Raw genomic sequence first — 15,097 nt, 5'->3', positions numbered from 1 at the left:
CCACCGCAGCACCCCACACACGCACGCACACACGCGCACGCACGCACGTACCCCATACACGGCGTAAACGAGCGGCGTCCGTCCCTCGTTGTCTGCGCTGGCGCCCCGTCCACCTCCGCCGTTGTTCCCTTCCTCGTCGTCCTCCTCCCCCTCCTCCCGCTCCTCGTCGTCGTCGTCGTCGCGCTCCCCAAGGCCGCTCGGCCGATTGACGTCGGCGCCGTGGGCCAACGCCTCGGCCATGACGGGCAGGCAGCGAGCCAGCGCCGCGCGGCGCAGCAGCCACGCTGGCGTCGCCTCCGCGGGGGGGCCGCGCAGCGCCAGCGAGCGCATCGCGGCCGACATGAGCAGCATGGTGGCGGACGACGAAGACGACGCCGCCGAGACGGCCGCGGCGGCCTTGGCGGTGGCCGTGGCGGTGGCCGCGTTGTTGCCGATACCCATCGTCGAGGCGATGGAGGAGGATTCGCCGTCTTGACGGAAGCCGCCCACTTCCTCCTCCTCGTCGGCTTCCTCTTCCTCCAGGCTCGAGTCGTCCGAGCACTCGCTCGCTAAGGTGGGAGGGGGAGGTGGTGGTGGCGGGCGGGCGGTGCTTTAGTGGCCGATAGTTTGTGTATTTCTTGCGTGTATACTTTTAATATTTTAATAGGAGCCCGGTACAGGACACAACTTGTGCCACGAGGAGGGGGCCTCATGGTCGATTGTTAAAAGTTAGAGGCGCAGCCCTGCAATTTCTTGCTCGTGTCACTGTGCTGGAAGGGGCCTCCCCTATTGTGAGCTCTAAAGAGCCACCCTCAAGGGTAAAGCTGAAATGTATCTATCATCAAATCTGTTGTGTATGCATATTTGCCTTTTGGCGTTCTCTGGTGTGACACGGGTGAGACTAGGCCTGAAAGAAGGCTGTCTCTGGTGTAGACCAATCCATTTCGAAGATAATGCCACATTATCGGAGCATGCTTGTTTGCATGTTCACCACAATTACTGTGTGAGGTCAATGCAGTCTTGATTTTTGCAAAAAGGTTTCTATTTGGTGTTTGAACATCTGTCCGTCCGTCTGTCACGCTCGGTAATATCTCAAACGGTGCGTCGAAGAACAAATATATTTTTTTAAATGCAGCCCTCGCCGAAGGCATTGCCGTAACATTTCGGCTTTCTGAATTTCCAACAATTTGATCCCGAAATTTCGAATTAAGCACCACGGAAATATCCCATTGGCAAGTGATGCTGTCATTGGAACGGGAGCACTCGGAGAAACCCCACTCGAAGCGAGGGGGAAACACTCTATCCCGTACAGAAGGGACCGATGGAGATTAGTCCACACTTTGCTGTACCGTGCTCTCTTGGCGAGCCAGGGTATGGCTCCTCTTCCACGCCCTGGTGCTGAAACACAGCGGGCCTCCTTCGTGGAAGGGGCCTTGAGCGGTAATGCTGGCGCGAATTCTACATCATCATGAATTGTCATGTTGCTGTCGCGAGTGTGTTAGTGTTGTCATTGTGTTGTCGCTGTGGTGCTGTCGTTATTGCCGTCCGTGTTATCGTTGCGGTGCTGCCGTTATCGCGTCTCCGCCGCTGCCGCTGTGCCGTGGTGGTGGTGGTGGCGGTGCGGCTGCGTGTCGCACCCTGCTCCGGCACGGAGTCGAACACCAGGATGTCCGTGCTGCCGTCGGAGCTGCCGCCCAGGCCACTGTCACTGCTGAGCCCTGCTGCCGCAGCACGCGCCACACACACCACTGGGCCGTGTTACGCACTGCGTCGCGGACCGACGCACCAACGCCACTCTCGTGCGTTGGCGTGTCGTTGTGCTGCGTCGCGCGCACTGTTGTGTACTCTGCCGTGTACTGTGCTGCGTCGTTCGGGCGACCGAGTGTCCCGGGTTGGCCGGGATAGTCCACGGGAGTTTCACAAACTCTGTCCTGGTGTCACAAAGATTTTCGTGAAAGCCGGGGGTTTAGTGGCTTGTTTAGCATTGGCTGGCTTCTCGCTTGACTCAAGATGCAGGCCGAGGGAGGAGCTACTAAAGTAGTGGGCGGAGCTATCCGGTCATTGGGTGGGGATACTAAATAGTGAGCGGGGCTAGTGAATAGTGGGCGGGGCTACCGAGGAATGGGCGGGGCTTGCGAGTAGTGGGCGTGCTACCGAGTAGTGGGCAGGGCTTGTGAGTAGTGGGCGGGGCTACTGAATAGTGGGTGGGGCTACTGAGTAGTGGGAGGGGCTACTACTGAGTAGTGGGTGGGGCTATCCGAGTAGTGGGTGGGACTAGTGAGTAGTGGGAGGGGCTACTACTGAGTAGTGGGTGGGGCTATCTGAGTAGTGGGAGGGGCTATCCAAGTAGTGGGTGGGGCTTGCAAGTAGTGGGTGGGACTAGTGAGTAGTGGGAGGGGCTACTGAGTAGTGGGCGGGGCTACTGAGTAGTGGGTGGGACTAGTGAGTAGTGGGAGGGGCTACTGAGTAGTGGGAGGGGCTACCGAGTAGTGGGCGGGGTTACTGAGTAGTGGGCGGGGCTACTGAGTAGTGGGTGGGACTAGTGAGTAGTGGGAGGGGCTACCGAGTAGTGGGCGGGGCTACTGAGTAGTGGGCGGGGCTACTGAGTAGTGGGTGGGACTAGTGAGTAGTGGGCGGGGCTACTGAGTGGTTATGTAAGAGTTAGATCGCCATGCGTCTCGGTTGGGTCTCCCGGAAATGTGTTAAGCCTCATGCGTTGTGTGCTGTGTTGTGCACTGTTTCGTGTACTCTGTCACGTGCTGTGTACGGTGTGGTGTACGATAATATTTAGATTAATTTGCCACTATAAATTTCCACGCGGCGATAAGCCACTTCGTTGAGCGATCATTTGTGGCCGGGTCGTTTCTGAAAAGTAAGCTAAATATCTTAGAGGGCTTTACCTGTTCGGATAAGAAAGTTTCGTTTTATTTGTATATTTGTTTACCTGTCCTATACTTTGCACTCCTATTGCGTTTTCGTATTATTTGTAACATTCTGAAACGCCCCTTCTGGATTTCTGTGAAAAAGAGCTTCATAGCTCATCGGATTCCTCCAGTACAAATAAATATTCAGATTCTGTGCTCTGTGCTGTGTGCTGCAGGTGTCGCCGTGATTTACCATGAGAGCGTCCCTCTATCTCCTCCCCGTGGTGTGACACGGGCGACTGCGATGGCTCTGCGTGTGACACACAAACACAGACGCGCAGTCATCTCCAGTGGCATAGCAGCAGCTACCGAGTGCGCAGGCGGTGCAGCTGCACTGGGAGGTGGCGGCAGTTACAGGGCAACACATGAGCCAAACTACAACTTTCTAGCCACTTCTAGAGCATCATTAGAATTCGCGTCGGTCACTGGGTCGTGACCGGCTGTCATTTAGGGGTGGCCCAAACCTCCGGACCCCCATGAGCCACAAGGACCAACATCTTCATTTGGCCCAGAGACGCAAGACGCTTAGCGAGTCACGTGGGGCAGTCGCGTTTCTCGGCCGTGGAGGTTTGGATTTAGAAATCTGCGGGAGCCCCCCCAACCGCCCCCCGGGGGAGCAGCTATGACTGCCTCCCCGGTGGTGGGCAGGGAGGGGAGAGTGACCCGGAGCTGCCCCCACTTCGGCAGATTTTTTTGTATCCGTTTGAAATGCACTCACCGTGAAAAAGTTACGAATGATCTGCATCTTCATTAAGCCGTACTTTTTAAAAACATTATTATTATCATTACCATCGTTACGCTTTGTGTACGCAGGAATTCCTCGCTGAGCCTCATGACTCTTTTTCAGGAGGGTCCTGCCAAGTTTTCACAGTATGTGTGTGTGGGGGGGGGGGGGGGAGCGATCTGGGCTCTGTGTAATCCCAATGGAGACATTCTGCAGCTCATTTCTCAGCGCTCGGCTGTCTGTTGACCAGCACTGCCGTCTTTGTCGTCGATGTATCTTCATCAAGCCATTGCGGGCGGGAAGGACCTCCACTATCAGGTGGGGGGGGGGGGGGCTATATGGGTGACAACCGGACAACCCCGAAGGAAAGAAGGAAACCCATGCAGAACACAGAGGCGCCCGAGACGTGACCCCCCCCCCTTTGTGTCTCCCAGCCCCCCACGTACTGCGTGCCCCGCCTCCAGCGGCTGCGTTGTCGAAGTAGGAGAAGAGTGAGTCGAGTTCGTCCGGGCAGAACAGCGAGTCCCTGCGGAACTGTTTCTCCAGCGCGGCTACTGCGGCCCCGGGGGAGGGTGCAGAGGAGGGTGCAGGGGAGGGTGCAGGGGAGGGTAGAGGGGAGGGTGCAGGGGAGGGAGCGTAGGGGAGAGTGCAGGGGAGGGTGCAGGGGAGGGTGCAGGGGAGGGTGCAGGGGAGGGTGCAGGGGGAGGGGCAGGGAGGGTGCAGGAGAGTGAGTGCAGGTGCGTGTGGAATATGAAGGGAGGGACAGAGAGGAGAGAGAGTAGGATGTGAAGAACACACATTAGGATCAGCTGTTTCCACACAGCCACGCATCACGGTCACACACATGGCAAGCCTCTGATGGTTGGAGACCCCATCGCAGAAGCACAATCATCCAAAAACAATGGAATGTAAGCCAAGAAACACAACATTTCTGTGCCACTCTTGCGAAGAGACATTAAAAACAGGGCCCACACTTTTCTCGCATTTTAATTAGAATTCTTATCGAGCGCGAAGCGACTTCAAACCCAACAGTTTTGGCAACAGAGATCTGTGCCATTATCTTGAAAAGCATTGCAATTGGGCAGTTGGGGGTGCGGGATTGGGGGGGGGCAAGGGGAATGTGGGGGGGGGGGGCAGAGGGGGGCAGGAAGGAGCCGAAAGGGATTTTGGCCGATGGATCAAAGCAGCTTTGATAATTTAACGACAACACATAATTACGTACAATACACAGATACATTTGTAAACACGTGTACTACAGTACACACCCACGCGGCGATGGCGTGATGGAATGGTCAGCACACTGGACTTGTTAACCCAATGGTTGCCGCTCCGGTTCCATCTCCCGGTGCGTCAGTTGTGGACGAGGACTACGGGAGTTTAAAAACCGCCCCCACCACCACCGCGGCCACCACCACCGACACCACCAGTGCCACCACCGCCACCACCACCACCACCGCCACCACCACCACCATCCTCACTACCACCGCCACCACCACCGCCACCACCACGCGATCACCACCGCGGCCACTACCACCGCCACCACCGCCACCACCGCCACCACCGCCACCAAGGCAGACGTGGGTCCGTTTGCCTTGGTAACGATGACAGTAATAAAGCTTTCGCTCTCGTTAATTTCGTTATTTATTCTGCTGAGGCCTCATCGAGTCTAAAGACTCCTTTTGTTTGTTTTAGAAGAGTCCTGCTGTGCCGAGATCGTCGTACCTGGTGGAAACAACACGCACGAGCGGATGGCACTCACAGGTCCGCACAGATGGCTTCATGAACCCGACGCAGGCTTGACGCTCAAGACATTCGTAATTAATCAGAATCAGAATCCCTATTCAGACTGGAGGGCTCATGGTCTCGTCAGATCTGTCGTGTGGCGAGCGGCGCAGAGAGGTCATTAATTGGGTGGCACAATGAGATGACGATGACGAATGTAATTGGTGTTGGCCAAACATCCCAATGCAAGACCCCGCTACAGTGTGTCTTTCCCGGGTACATAAATAGTTATAATCCCTTCGTTGTTATTAACATGAAACAAATGAACTCTGCCCCGACCCTCCCCATGCCACCCGGGCAACCCCCTCGGCGCCGTACCGGCAGGATGGAGTCTCGGCGACGACAGCGAGGTGCCCGTCTCCCTCCGGCCACCCCCACCGCCGCCCCCCGGCAGCATCCCGGCAGGGCCCGGCCCGTTCGACGCGCCCCCACCACCTCCTCCTCCGCTGCTCCTCCTCCGCCTCCTCCGCCCGCTGCCGCCCGACACTCGCAGGCCGCGCTGAGAGCCGGACGCCGATCCGCTCCGCCTGGAGCCTCCGGATCCCATGGTGCCGCCCCCTCCTCCTCCGCCGCCGCCGCCAATTCCGGTGTTTCCGCCGCGGCCGCCGCCGCCGCCGATGTTGGCGTTGATCCCACCGGTGCTGCTCGGAGCGCGGGAGGAGCCGGGGCGCAGCGCGGGGCCCACGGGCCGAGGGGCCCACAGGGCCCCGGACTCCTGTGCGAGACGAGCGGCCTCCGGGAACGGACGCAGGAACTTGCGGTCGACATACTTGGCCCGAATCCACATCTCCTTCTCCTGGCTGGGAGGGGGTGGGGGGGGGGGCGGGGGAGGGGGAGGGAGAAGAGGTCGAGAGGTCAAGGGGTTAGAGAGGTCAAGGGGTTAGAGAGGTCAGGGGCTTAGAGAGGTCAGGGGCTTAGAGAGGTCAGGGGCTTAGAGAGGTCAGGGGCTTAGAGAGGTCAGGGGGTTAGAGAGGTCAAGGGGTTAGAGAGGTCAAGGGGTTAGAGAGGTCAAGGGGTTAGAGAGGTCAAGGGGTTAGAGAGGTCAAGGGGTTAGAGAGGTCAAGGGGTTAGAGAGGTCAAGGGGTGCGGATAGTTTGGAGTCAGGTGTCGGTGGTGGCAGCAGCTGTTGGTAAAGTTAAGCTTGATGGGCTTGGGCACAGCAGATGTTCAAGTTCAAGTTGATATTCTGTAACGAGGTGAGAACTCAATAGACCAGGATTGGAAAAGCAATTGGAAAAAGGGTGACCTGGGATGCGAGCGAGGATTGTGATGGCAAATAACATTGGAGGTGATGATTTTACTAAGAATATATATTTTTTGTAAGGCCACGTAACGACGTGGCGCCAAAACCTGCGCCGCAACATCTCCCCGCCACCACGCAACGCAGTCAAGCGAATGACATCGTCACACGGCGCACACGGGCGTCCGTCGCGGCGGCGAGCCAGAGATAAAGTCTCTGACGACCGCATCCAGACGGCGGCACGGCCAATGGGCGGTTAATGCAGGTGCCGAGCGACATCGCACGGCAGCCGATCGTCAGAGCTAAAGCCCAACCACTCCTAGCGGCGTCACCGTGAGCTCGACGGAGTTGGCTTCTTGCCGCCGACGTCTTCCGCGCTCGCCTCGTAGATGTCGTTGATCACGTGGTTCCCGAGCTCACACATCAGCTGTGACACACGCACACAAGCACAGAGACAAAGGTCCGCCGTGTAGCCTTTAATGGACTGTCGGGGCAAGTGCTGTTAACGAGCAGCACCCGTGAAGGCTGGGCACGGCGCACCTGTGAGCGATGTTCACACAACGCACCAGCAACTGTACTCATTTGAGGCTGAGTTGACCTAGGTGAGGCTCAGGACCAATTCAGATCATCGTCACTGGTGTCGCCCATGAGCGGGAATCTAACCTGGGTCACCGGGTTCACAAGCACCACCCCTTCCTGATTATGCCCCGCCTCTTCCGGAGTAGACTCCACCCCTTACCATCCACTCCTTTCCTTTTAATGCCCTGCCTCCCTTTCCTTTTAAGTCTCACCTCTTACCGTTTAGGCACCGCCCCTTCCTATTTAGGCACCCCCTCTTCCTGGTCGGGGTCGTGGCCGCCATAGAATAAATAGACAACTGAACACGACTAAGGGCTGGCCGAGAGGATGGGCAAATTATGTTCACAAGTGAACGTACAGACAGATGATCCGGTGGAAGAATGGAGAGAGACCAATCGGTGAGTGTGCGAGTGAACGCGAAGGTAAATTTAGAACTGGCAGGACTAATTAATGAACAGATGCATTAAACACGTTGCGAAGGAGATGAATGATGAATGAATGGAGAAAAAGTGAGTGAATTCATGTCGATATGAGTGCATTAATTTAGGGACAAATGAATGAAGAACGAGTGAATGAATGGATAGACGAGTGAAATAACTGATTCTTGAAGACCAATGAGCAAATGAATACAGGATGAGTGAATGAATGAGTGAATTATTGGGAGCTCAGACCTTCAGAAGCTCTGGTTCCCACGAGTCCAGGGTTAGGGATCGAACTTTAGAGCAGTGAACTCCAAGGCTCCTGCAAACATTCAAACACACAAAGACAAAGATTCCCCGTGTGGTCATACAAACTGTTGTGGCAAGTGCTGTTAGTGAAAACTTATTAAGACCGGCAAGGCACACAAGGGGGTGGGTTGTTAGCACCATGCCCGGCCACCTTAGTCTCCCCAAAGCTGATGGTACTAACTTAAGGCTGAGTCGATCTAGGGGAGGCCCAACACCTGGTTCAGACACTCGTCACCGATGTTGACCGTGAGCAGGAATCAAACTAGGCTCTTTGGATTCGGAGTGCAATGCGTTAACCACCACTCCCCATCTCTCTCACTCTCTCTCTCTCGTGACCCCCGTGCCCTCTGACCTGTGAATCCCGGAGCACTCGATGCAGAGGGCGATGCCCAGGTTTATGCTGGCCCAGCGCGGGTCGGGCTGCCCGCAGTCGCAGCAGCGCTCGTTGCCCCGGATGGCCTGCACGCGCGCCAGCACGTTGTCGCTGCAGCCTCGCGCCCCGCGGTCACGGGCGTCCGACGCAGAGTCCAGGCTTCCCGTGGAGGGCGACGCGTTCCGCTCCAGGCGCTGCGACGCACGCGTGACGACACGCGTGACGACACGCGTGACGACACGCGTGACGACACGTGTGACGGCCCACGGTGACGAACCGTGGTGATGACGCACTTAGTGTCGTCACTAGTGGCAATGTTTACACACCGAACCGGGTAATCATTTTGAGGCTGAGTCGACCTAGGGGAGGCCCAGGACTGGTTCAGATAATTGTCACTTGTGTCGCGGCGTGCTAACCGCTACATATTCATAAAAACACACACTCACACACGCGTACCATGGCGTACGTGTCGTCGCACGCGTCACGGTACGCCGTGGCGATGCTCGCCTGCACCGCCTGGATCCACAGCTGCCTCAGCTTCTCCGAGTCCGCCTGGAGGATGCAGCTCCTGCAGTCCACGACAAAGACAAAGATTCCCCCCTGTATAGCCTCATCAGAGTTTAGCGGCAAGTGCTGTTCGCGATGAGGCCAGCACGACGCTTGCCCATGCCGCATTCGTAAAATAACGAACGTCGCTTTGTCACTTCATTTGGAGAAATTCCATCTCTGACAATTACATAACTTTGACTGCAATCGTACGGTGACCATTTCTCTTCATAGCAGGGTGCGTGGGGGAAGTGCAGCGCCCCCCCCCCCCCCCCCAAGCGAGTAAACGTAACGGGGATCTCAGCAGTAGTTCTGCGAAGTCTCCTTCTTCTGCACGTATCTTCGTGGCTCTCTATGTTAACCCTACGTGTGGCTGCAATGTCCTGCGTTGGTGTACGGTGCTTTTTCTGTAATATTTGGCTGTCTTTTCTTGGCTTTTCTGTTTGCACTTAGTCACTTTAAGATGTTTTCTTGTTCATGTTTTTGCTTTTTGTTTTTTGCGGTTGCACCCGATTCAAGAGCCGAATGGCTCACAGGGCTATACCTAATACATGAACTTGAACTTGACTGCCTACCCGTGACCCCCGCCTCTGGCTTTGACCACCACAAGCCGAGACCAAAGTGGGAGTCCCGAGTCTGAATGGTGCCAATTTAACGATGGTGCACCATCAGCCGCCGCACATCAATCGGCAGATGCGCACATCGCCTCGATAACCGGAACATTAACCCTTTCCTGTTCCAAGACGTCTGCAAGTTGCAGGGTGTGGGGGGCATCCCGTTCACCGCTGAATCTCGGAACGCTCAAGCGGCTGAGCGTTCATTTTATTGAAAGAGGCGTTAGTAGCGCCGTTGTTTTTAAAGACATCGTTAATCGCAGCAGAGAACCTTAGCGACACGACCGCCGCACTCTACGATAGCTGCCATGCCCTCCCGCATGGCCTTGTGGGAGCCTCGGCACTGATAAAGTTACTTTACTTTCTCTTTCGGTTCCGTACACGTACGTCATCGGAACGGGAAAAAGGTTAAAGACACAAGCTGCAGTGGTGCGGACCGTGGCAATGCAACCCAAACTATGTACGTACTTCGAACTTAGTTCCCACTGTACGTAGCCGACCGTGTTAATCGGACCATGTGGGAAACCACTGCTTGTCTGCGCTGCTTCAATGGAGGAGGAGCAGCAAAACTCTACAAACTCTCTCTCCTGAAGCCTTCTCGTCGTGGGGAAGGGGTGGAGGGCGCTGTAAGAGTCGGCCTTGTCACCTTGAGACGTGTGAATTAGCGAACACGCGGGCCGCGAGCCTGATTGAATTGAGTCAAATGAAAGCCTATGAATCAGAGGGGTAATGGGATTGGCTAGAGGTGAAGTGTGAACACTTCTGTTGGTAATGAGACGGGGGAGAGTGGAGGCCGGGGTTTATATCACGTGTGTGCATGTGTGCATGTGTGTGCGTGCTTGCATGTGTGCGTGCGTGTGTGTGCGTGTGTGCATGCGTGTGTGTGTGCGTGCATGTGTGTGTGTGTGTGCGTGCATGTGCGTGTGCTTGTGGCCTCAAGGTGCACATGGCCTGGCACAAGCGTCGTAGTGACGTCACCACCACTTAGTGGTGACGGTTGTTGTTGTTGTGGTGTGCTTGTGTGTGCGTGCGTGTGTGTGCGTGTGTGCGTGCATGTGCGTGTGTGTGCTTGTGTGTGCTGTACAGCTGGTGCAGCTACCGGTCATCTCAGTCAACTAACCCATGGCACCTTGGGTCTGTCCCGTGATCTCCTGTCAGCGGGCGTTCAACACTTCACGTGGCCTTAAAGTGTACTTAGCCTGGCACAAGCACTGTGGTGACATCGCCACTTAGTGGTGAATGGCGGTTGTTGTTTCTTTTTGTGTGCGGTTAGCGCGCTGCGCTACAAACCCAGCACCCCGAGTTCGATTCCCGCTCACGACTAACACAAGTGACAATTATCTGAACTGGTTCTGGGCCTCCCCTACGTCGACTCAGCCTCAAATTAGAACCCTACATGAATCATCTTTTTTTTTTAAACCTTCAATGTTTTTTGTTTGTTCCTCTGGTGAATATCAATCAAATGTCAATGTTTGGGTTCCCAAGGGCCAATCGCCCAGCTCTTGAATCAAACCAGTGCCATGACAACCCCTCACCAACATCATCATTTACTCTCGTCACGGTGGGCAGCACGATCGCCGCCACCGCGAGCGTGCACAGCCCCACCGCATTGCGGGTACCACCGCAGCATCCGATCGCAGCAGCGGTGTCGGCAGCAGCAACGGTGCAGCAGCGGTGCAGAAGCAGAGCAGTAAATCTGCAGCAGCGTGGCAGCTATATGCAGTAACTGCGCAGCAACTGTGCAGCTGCGCAGCACCAATGGTGCAGCAAAGTGGTAGCAACTGTGCAGCATTGCAGCAGCAGCGGTGCAGCATCACAGCAGCAGAGGTGCAGCAGTGCGGCAGCAGCGGGGCTACAGCAGAGCAGCGAGGCAAGGGTGCTGCATATCAGCAGCAGCAGCACAGCAGTGTCACAGCACGGAAGCACGGTGCGGCAGTAAGAGAGTAATGGCCACGCTTCCTCTATCCCAAAACCCAGCTCTAGCCGTGTCCCCAATCTTATCCCGAACCCCATTCCCATTGCTAACCCAACAAGAACCCGGATATTACTCTGTCCATGACTGTAATTCTCTTGCTAACCCCATTCTTAACTCTATTCCCAGAACCCTACCCCTAATTCTGACCCTCACACCCCACCCACAGCCATAACCCGCACCTCCAATTAGCACGGTTGGCTCTTGAGTATTGAGTATATCGTCATTATCAGAGCACGTTTGTTTGCATGTTTTGCAACAGGAATGTGTGGTGAATGCAGACTTGATGCCTTGCAATACGTATCCACAGTATTTGGTGTTTGAACATCTTAACACCTCCTGTTGTACTGCCATGAAGGGTTACGCCTATCCTTAAATTTTTTTTACGTACGGTGCGAAAGAAGTTCAACAGAGATAGATAACCTCATACCGAACCCGAACGCTAACCTCTCATCCAGACCCTCACCCCAACCCTCACCCCAACCCTACCCATACCCTCACCCCAACCCTACCCATACCCTCACCCCAACCCTACCCATACCCTCACCCCAACCCTACCCATACCCTCACCCCAACCCTACCCATACCCTCACCCCAACCCTACACATACCCTCACCCCAACCCTACCCATACCCTCACCCCAACCCTACCCATACCCTCACCCCAACCCTACCCATACCCTCACCCCAACCCTACCCATACCCTCACCCCAACCCTACACATACCCTCACCCCAACCCTACCCATACCCTCACCCCAACCCTACACATACCCTTCACCCCAACCCTACCCATACCCTCACCCCAACCCTACCCATACCCTCACCCCAACCCTACCCATACCCTCACCCCAACCCTCACCCCAATTTCTTGCTCTGTCTCCAAACCTCCCCATTCCCCTTGCCTTCCACGCGGTCACGTGACACCCATTACCGCCCCCTCCTCTGAGCCCCCAAAACCAATTCCGATTGGCCGCAGCACAGCCCCCCTTCATCCCCTCTCACTGTCCCCTCACCTGCATCCCCTTCCTCCCCCCTGCCCCCCCTAACCCCCCCCTCGCCCCCCACCCCCAGGGGGAGACACGCACTTGTTGGGAGAGACGACCTCGAAGCAGAATCGCCGCTCGATGTCCTCGTGCGGCTTCACGGAGCAGAGGCGCAGGTCCTCCACCACGACCGTGAGTCCGTCCTGCAGCGCCAGAGCCGCACGAGGCACAGACACAGCAGTGGCAGTAGCAGCAGAAGCGTCAACAGCATCACCAGCGCCAGACACAACAGTGACAGCAGCAGCAGAAGCGTCAACAGTAACAGTGTCACCAGCAGAACCAGCGCCAGACACAGCAGTGACAGCAGCAGCAGCAGAAGCGTCAACAGCATCACCAGTGCCAGACACAGCAGTGACAGCAGCAGCAGCAGCAGCAGAAGCGTCAACAGTAACAGTGTCACCAGCAGCGCCAGCAGCATCAGCAGCGGCATCGTCGCCACTGGGGAGACAAAGACGGCCAGGCGTGGTGCGGGCCGCCCACCTCGTCATGTACCGCGTTGGCCTTCATAGGTGCTTGCTAACATTACTTGCCCTAAACGCCTGTAAAGGCTATAAGGGGGATCTTTGTCTTTGGGTGAGGGCAGAGGTCATGATGATGATGAAGCTGTCGTGGTGTTGAAGCTGGAGGTGATGGTGGTGGAGGTGGTGATGATGATGATGTTGGCAGTGGGGGTGGTGATGGAGGCGGTGATAGTGGAGGCGATGTTGCTGGAGTTGGTGGTTGTGGCGTGCCATCGGTGGTGATGGACATGGTCGTTGATCCACATGGCAGTTATAATAGTGGTGGTGGTCATATGAAACAAGTTGTATGTACGTATGTTGAACTTCTTTCGCACCGTATGTAGCCAACCGCGCTAATCGGAGGTGCGGGGGAAGGGCAGCAAACCAAACACAAAAAGCAGTTCTAAAGAAGTTAGTTTTCAATCTAAGTTGATGTTTATGTACAGGCTCCGGAGTAGGAGTTAATGCGGTTGTTGTGGATAACGGTGGTGGTGGTGGAATTGTTAATGTTGTTGGGGGTAGTGATGGTGCGCTAGATGGATGTGAGTGCTGGAGATGCTGATTGTGCAAACCTTCATCTTCTTCTGGTAGACCAGCTGGTTGTTCTGAATAGAAAACCAGCGCCTGGGGGAAGACCAGCATAATTATGATCATCACCATCATCGTCATAAAAATCCAGCAGCCATGATCAATCCACTGCTGGACAAAGACCTCCCCAAGCTGTCCGTCGTACTTTCATCCCGAAAAAATCTCAACACATCCCGACTCGATGACTCGACCTCTGTGACCTCTCCGTGAGGGCCCATTGCCCGAGAGGTCGCTCATGACATCAATTGTTTTATTCATGTATTATTATTATTGACCAACGCGTTGACTTCGTTTGTTGTTGTCCGTGCTTGTGCACCGCTGCCAATGCGGCAGCAGCGGCGGCAGCCTCACCGGATCATCCCGCGATCCTGCGATGCAATCGGTCCACCCTTGTGCCCGCAACTCCAACACGACTTCACCGCTGCGACGAGCCGGTGGCTTGTTTTTTTGGGCGAGTCAAAAGTTTACGAGGGCACTCCCTCCTTTGCCGCAAATCGACGTATCGTTTGCGTACGCCGTGTTCGTAAGCAGTCGATTCTCAAAGCGCGCGCGATTCGTGCATCAGCGAGCGCAAAGAACGCGTCGTCGCAGCAACGCTGCGTGCGGTGTGTACTCACCCTCAAAATACGACGCGCTTTACAGTGAGCCCTAAAGATCACGCGACGTCATTCGCAGGAGCCAAGCCATTGCGTGCCGGTGACTCGACACCCACCAGGCCTGCAACGCAACGCCATTCGTCTGCCAGTAGGGGGCGAAGGTTGCCGCTGCGTGCTTGATGGCCAATCGAGTCATTTGTGGGTAAAGTTTTCAAATTTGACAGTGACGTCAGGGCCACGTGACAGCGACGCCGGGGCCACGTGACCGCGCTGGTGGGGCCACGTAACAACGAACCCTCCGAGTCCAACCCCCCTCCCCTCCTCACCTGTTCCAGGTCTTGAAGGCGTTGCTGGCTCGCTTGTAAAGGTAGCCCTCCATGACCACTCCTGTGGGCGAGTCCAGGCTCACGTCCATCCGGCCGTCGTCCGAGATCTCCTGCAAGGTCACGGCAGAGGGAACGAGGAGTGGAGGCGTTAGTCGGAGGTACAGGTCGGGGAGAATTGGCACCTCTGTGTTCGGGTGGCAGATATTGATGATTTGTAACCAAGATTTGGTACTGGTATCGCGTTGGAAAATTATGACAGCACAGGGCGCTCTGCATGGTTTTGATAACAGACCCAGGCCGACTGAGAAATAGGTCCCTGACTGTCACATCTGTGAAAAAAATAAGCTTCATAGCTCATCGGATTCCTCGAGTCTACTAAACAAACATTCCAATTCTGATTGAAAGCTTTCGTGACTGCAGGGATTCATCTTCTTGGTTCTTTTGGCAAAGTCACGTAGAAGGGAAATAATAAAATAATAAAAATAAAACAATAAAATAAAATTCTAACGACGTTTCGGCCACAACGCAAGCAGCCGTCCTCAGGTGAAGAACAGGTCTGTCGGAAAGACAGCATCTGAATGTA

General features: G+C 55.6%; 1 protein-coding gene across 7 annotated transcripts in view; it reads right to left on the bottom strand.

Annotated features, from left to right (window-relative positions):
• The window catches only part of ACAP1 (ArfGAP with coiled-coil, ankyrin repeat and PH domains 1), a 77,847-nt gene that overhangs the window by 11,301 nt on the left and 51,449 nt on the right, over window positions 1-15,097 (bottom strand). For 4 of the 7 annotated variants that reach the window (XM_061566140.1, XM_061566141.1, XM_061566142.1 and 1 more), the window contains 12 exons: window positions 14,515-14,624; window positions 13,577-13,628; window positions 12,547-12,647; window positions 8,786-8,897; window positions 8,309-8,523; window positions 7,900-7,969; window positions 6,982-7,076; window positions 5,728-6,209; window positions 4,074-4,181; window positions 3,097-3,153; window positions 1,617-1,727; window positions 52-548 (listed from right to left, as the gene is read on the bottom strand). In XM_061566140.1, coding sequence (XP_061422124.1) covers window positions 52-548; window positions 1,617-1,727; window positions 3,097-3,153; window positions 4,074-4,181; window positions 5,728-6,209; window positions 6,982-7,076; window positions 7,900-7,969; window positions 8,309-8,523; window positions 8,786-8,897; window positions 12,547-12,647; window positions 13,577-13,628; window positions 14,515-14,624 — 2,010 coding nt within the window. The remainder of the gene's footprint in view (window positions 1-51; window positions 549-1,616; window positions 1,728-3,096; window positions 3,154-4,073; window positions 4,182-5,727; window positions 6,210-6,981; window positions 7,077-7,899; window positions 7,970-8,308; window positions 8,524-8,785; window positions 8,898-12,546; window positions 12,648-13,576; window positions 13,629-14,514; window positions 14,625-15,097) is intronic. The other 3 variants (XM_061566145.1, XM_061566144.1, XM_061566146.1) reach the window with 3 other exon arrangements.

Source organism: Lethenteron reissneri, chromosome 36 (genome assembly GCF_015708825.2).
Source record: "Lethenteron reissneri isolate LAM-NWPU_2019-01 chromosome 36, ASM1570882v1, whole genome shotgun sequence".
Classification (NCBI taxonomy): domain Eukaryota; kingdom Metazoa; phylum Chordata; class Hyperoartia; order Petromyzontiformes; family Petromyzontidae; genus Lethenteron; species Lethenteron reissneri.
Note: the sequence above shows the minus strand (reverse complement) of the source record. Positions and strands in the feature narration are given on the sequence as shown.